The sequence below is a fragment of the Arachis duranensis genome, chromosome 6, assembly GCF_000817695.3.
Source record: "Arachis duranensis cultivar V14167 chromosome 6, aradu.V14167.gnm2.J7QH, whole genome shotgun sequence".
NCBI lineage: Eukaryota > Viridiplantae > Streptophyta > Magnoliopsida > Fabales > Fabaceae > Arachis > Arachis duranensis.
Genome location: NC_029777.3, coordinates 95,925,623 through 95,929,930, shown reverse-complemented (window position 1 = coordinate 95,929,930; position 4,308 = coordinate 95,925,623). Strand labels below are relative to the sequence as shown.

Here is a 4,308-nt window from a genome sequence, read left to right as displayed (position 1 = left end):
AAACATTATAATTTTATGGGTTCATGGTAATTATTATCATCGTCTTCAAAAATATATACGTACACTCATATTTAACAAAAAAAATTTTAATTATGAATTAAAAAATAACTATTTCTCAAAAATAAAATACGACTTATTCCTGTGTATTCTTATGTATTCTGGAGACGATGATAACGCTTACTATTGTTAACTTTTCAAACTCAATTTAATAAATTTAATATATTTAAAGTGGAATTCGCTCCGAAGAAGAAATAAGACGAATTTACTCATTTTTATAAAGTTTAACGGAGTGTACGACGAATTGCCAACAACGTACATCTCCATAAATAAAGCTAAAAACTAAATTTGGTAAAAATAAATATTTTTTATAATTTATAATAAAAAAATATCCTCTTAGCAACCTCGTCTTCTTGTCTTCTTGAAGTAAACCCACTAGGCAAGATAACATTTACATTCTAGAAAATCTGACGTAACGTTTCTTCCAGACTACTTCCCCGTCGTGTGGTGGGAGAAAATGATGATCATAAATAATAAATTGTAGCAATATTGTTGGAAAACACGGATCTGCAAAAACCCTTTAGATTGACCAACTTCAGCAAACAGCGTGTAAAGAAAATCAATGAAGAAAACACTGCGAAGGTAGTAACAGACAAACAGACCGAGATTGTTTCTAACCTTGCAATATAATACATAATTTTCATGTTTTGGACCTACGGGAGCAGGGGAAAGGTGCACGCGGGAAAATTATAATGGAACGTTATTAATTAACGAGTGTTTAAAATAAAATTACTTTAGCTTATTTAGTATAAATTAATTAGATTTTTTATTTTACTTTTAGATTATCTTATAATAACTCAGTGCGCGTGCCACTTTTAGAAGATATAAATATTAAAGATCAAAAATAAAAAAATAATAAAAAATATAAATGTAAAGTTATAAACCTTTTTAATTCATACGTGTTTTAAAAATATGTATTAAGATTTTTAATAGTAAAGTTTTAATAAATACATAGTTAATATATTAAAAAAATTGAATTTATATTTTTTATTTTTTAAAAAAATAATTTTAAAAATAACAATTAATTAAATTCTAATAAAGATATTTTACTTAAAAATTAATATTTATTTAATTTTTTATAAATAATTTTATGCATTTAGTAAGTCTTTTTAAAATTTGATCTTAACTAATTGGTAATGTTAGAAAGAAAATATGCTAAAGTTATTCTATTTCACCTAACATTTATAATTTAATGCATGTAATATTTATAATTATATATTTATTATATCTAATATTATTCAATTTTTTTAATAATAATTAAAAAATATAAAATAAAGGACAAATTACTTAACTAAAATAAATGACAATCAAAATTACTTATTTTTACTTATTTTTTATTATATCCTAAATATTAGAAAGCAATTAACTCAAAATTAGACCTTTCTTAAGTCTTTGATAGAAAGTCTTCCTCTAAAACTTGGTGTGATGGAGATGGTAGAACACGAGACAAATTGAAGTGCTTCACTTGAAAATATCAGTTTGCCGCCACTATCAAACTTCGCATAGCTCTCTCTATGGAAACCGTTGACGCCATCCTGACCTCCGGTGACCGCAATAAACCCAATACGTTCGAAACGTGGATTCAAAGTAGAGTGCTACAGCGTCCAATTTTCTGGTGGATAGTTTCTATTGTTGGAGTTGCTGTTGGATTAATAGGTTTTGGTCTAAGCTCCAACTTGAAGCATCTATTGGGAGACCCAAAACCATGGAAAAACGTTGGGTACACTCTTTTCTGTGTTACCGTTTTTGTTTTGGTAATTGTCCTTCATCAGTTGAAAGGTTCAAAAAAGGTGCTACCTTTTCGTCGCCAATTCAAAGCGTGTGGTGTATTCCTGGCCCTGTTGGTGATCATTATCTACACCTTCTTTTCCAGAAGAGGGGAAGAACAAGAACAACAATGGAAAGGACACAATGATACACCAAATAACATACAAGTTGCTGGTATAGTATCCCTTGTTGGTTTTGCTGTGATGGCTTTTGCTCTATCAATACAGACTAACTATGGATTTATTGGAGAACTTATGAAATTCTTTTTGGAAGAACTTGTGGTGGAGCTCACAAAGATAAGATGGTGGTTCGGTTTCTTTGGAGCTCTCTTCAGTTTTCTTCTCATCATTCTCCGTTCATGTAAAGATAAACATGCCGAAGGAGATGTGCATCAAGATCCAATTAACAACACTACTCCCCTCCAAGATATTAGAACGGATTCTTTGTCTACTGTACGTCCAACTCAAAATCTCTTCACCCTTGCGCTACAAAATCTTAATGAGAAGGATTTGGAAGTTTCCCAAAATTTACGGCGTCATTTGATTGGCTACATCAACTATTGGAGTGACCAGATTCCAGAGGGAATAATGCAAGACCAAAACTTCATTAAGGACAGGATTCTGCCAGAAGTTGAGACTCTTCACTTAATAGTGAATCAGATGACATCAAGGGACAATTTTGAAATGGACAATTGGTTGGCGACAATGTACTTTAGAAGTCGAAAACAATTCCTGCGGAAGTGCGAATCCGAGCTGAAACCCGACAACTCGACGGCCCAGGTGAGTAGGATCAAGAATTGGATTAAATATTGCAACATAGTATTAAAGATACTAATTCCCAACGAACGGATACTCTGTCAACAAGTCTTTGGCGAATTCTCTCCCATCTCCAGCAAGTGTTTTGAGCAGCTTTGCTTACAAGTCAAACAAGATTTGCTCAGTTTCATTCAAGGTATCCCTGAACTGATGAGTTCTGAAATTGTCCTGGTGTTCAGAATAGTATGTGACTTAATTGTTCCAGAGTTCCGTTCACTGTTTACTCGTAATCTAGAAATGACCATCGAAATGTTTGATCTCACAAAAAAACTAGGAGAAGCAACCAGAGATTACTATTTCAGGGATGACGATTTTCCTCCCGAAATTGAAAACTCTCATTACTGTGAGCCTCATCCAATTACCATCCAAGTATTGAATCGCCTCGATATTGCTTTCAAAGACAGGGACATCATTGAACCACTCCTCAAAACATACCCCAATTCCAAAGTTCAAGTTCGGGAGGAATGGTCTTTGATTTCACACTATATAGATTGGAATATCAACAAACTTGAGGCCTCCTTAGAATCCACGTTGAAGAAGACCTACATTTATGAATTGCAAGGAGTGTCTATCATGGCTAATGTTAACTACATATTAAAGAAGGCTTACGAATTTGGATTTGAATTAACTAAGAAAGATGGTTGGCTCAAAGAACAAGCGTCCAAAATTCAACAGTGCTTTGAACAATATTATCGGGAGAATCCGACTGAATTGTTGGCCTTTTTCAAGCAGCATAATGTGAGAGTCACGGAACATTCAATGAGGGAGATGCTAAGGTTGTTCAATTTTAACCATTTACTTGAGAAACAATCCTATAGTTATCAAGGAGAGCTAATACTTTTAGTGAACAAGGGATTTGTCCCAAATTGTGAAAATTTCCTTGACAGATTTCGTACTTTACTAAATGGCAATGAGGACACACACCAGACATATATACCAACTATTGAAGATGAAATTGAAGGTAAGAGTACTGCCGATTCTTACGACTGGTGTTGGATTTATTATTATCCTAATAATGTACTTAGTTCTAAGATGCATGCCTTTATTAATTTCTTTTGATGATCTTATCTTGTTCCTTAATAAATTCCGAGAAGTGATATATATTTTTTTTTTTTGGTGACTCGAGAAAGTGATATAATTTGATAATGGTTTCATATATTAGAATATATATAGTTTTATCATAGATACGAGTTTAGTTTAAATGTTTATATGTACGTTTAAGATCATCGAATATATCAAATTAAACTTCTAATATTTTTTTTAATATTTGTTGAAAAAATTTAAATCCTACTAGAATAATTTTAAAACATGGCCTAGAGTGGACGACTATACCCACAAGATATTTGGCTTCCGCCTTGTTTGCTCTAATGTATATATGAAAGCATCACATGGACGCATGGTCATAATCAAAGGTATATAACAAAAGGTATTTTAAAAAATAAAATGCATGCATCAATTTTGTGGTAAAGGTACATATATATAGCATAGCATATTATCATATCTAGACATACATGCACTTCTTGCATTCTGCACTTCTTGATTTATTTGATGGTTATTTATTAACTGTTGTGTAAACTATCGATGGTTTGCTTATTTGTTGTGTTTGACCTGGGAGCTGTGGCTTGTGGTTGCTTTAATTTTCAGATCATCATCATCATATAAGTACCAT

The 4,308-nt window shown here is 32.1% G+C and overlaps 1 protein-coding gene across 2 annotated transcripts in view; it reads left to right on the top strand.

Moving 5' to 3' along the window:
* The first annotated feature begins 1,465 nt into the window (after window positions 1-1,465).
* The window catches only part of LOC107494819 (exocyst complex component EXO70B1-like), a 3,051-nt gene continuing 208 nt past the window's right edge, over window positions 1,466-4,308 (top strand). The window contains exons 1-2 of one of the 2 annotated variants that reach the window (XM_052263416.1): window positions 1,466-3,415; window positions 3,527-3,600. In XM_052263416.1, the coding sequence (XP_052119376.1) occupies window positions 1,572-3,415; window positions 3,527-3,600 (1,918 nt within the window). In that variant the 5' untranslated portion in view covers window positions 1,466-1,571. Of the gene's footprint in view, window positions 3,601-4,308 lie in introns of both variants that reach the window. The other variant, XM_016115855.3, reaches the window with a different exon arrangement.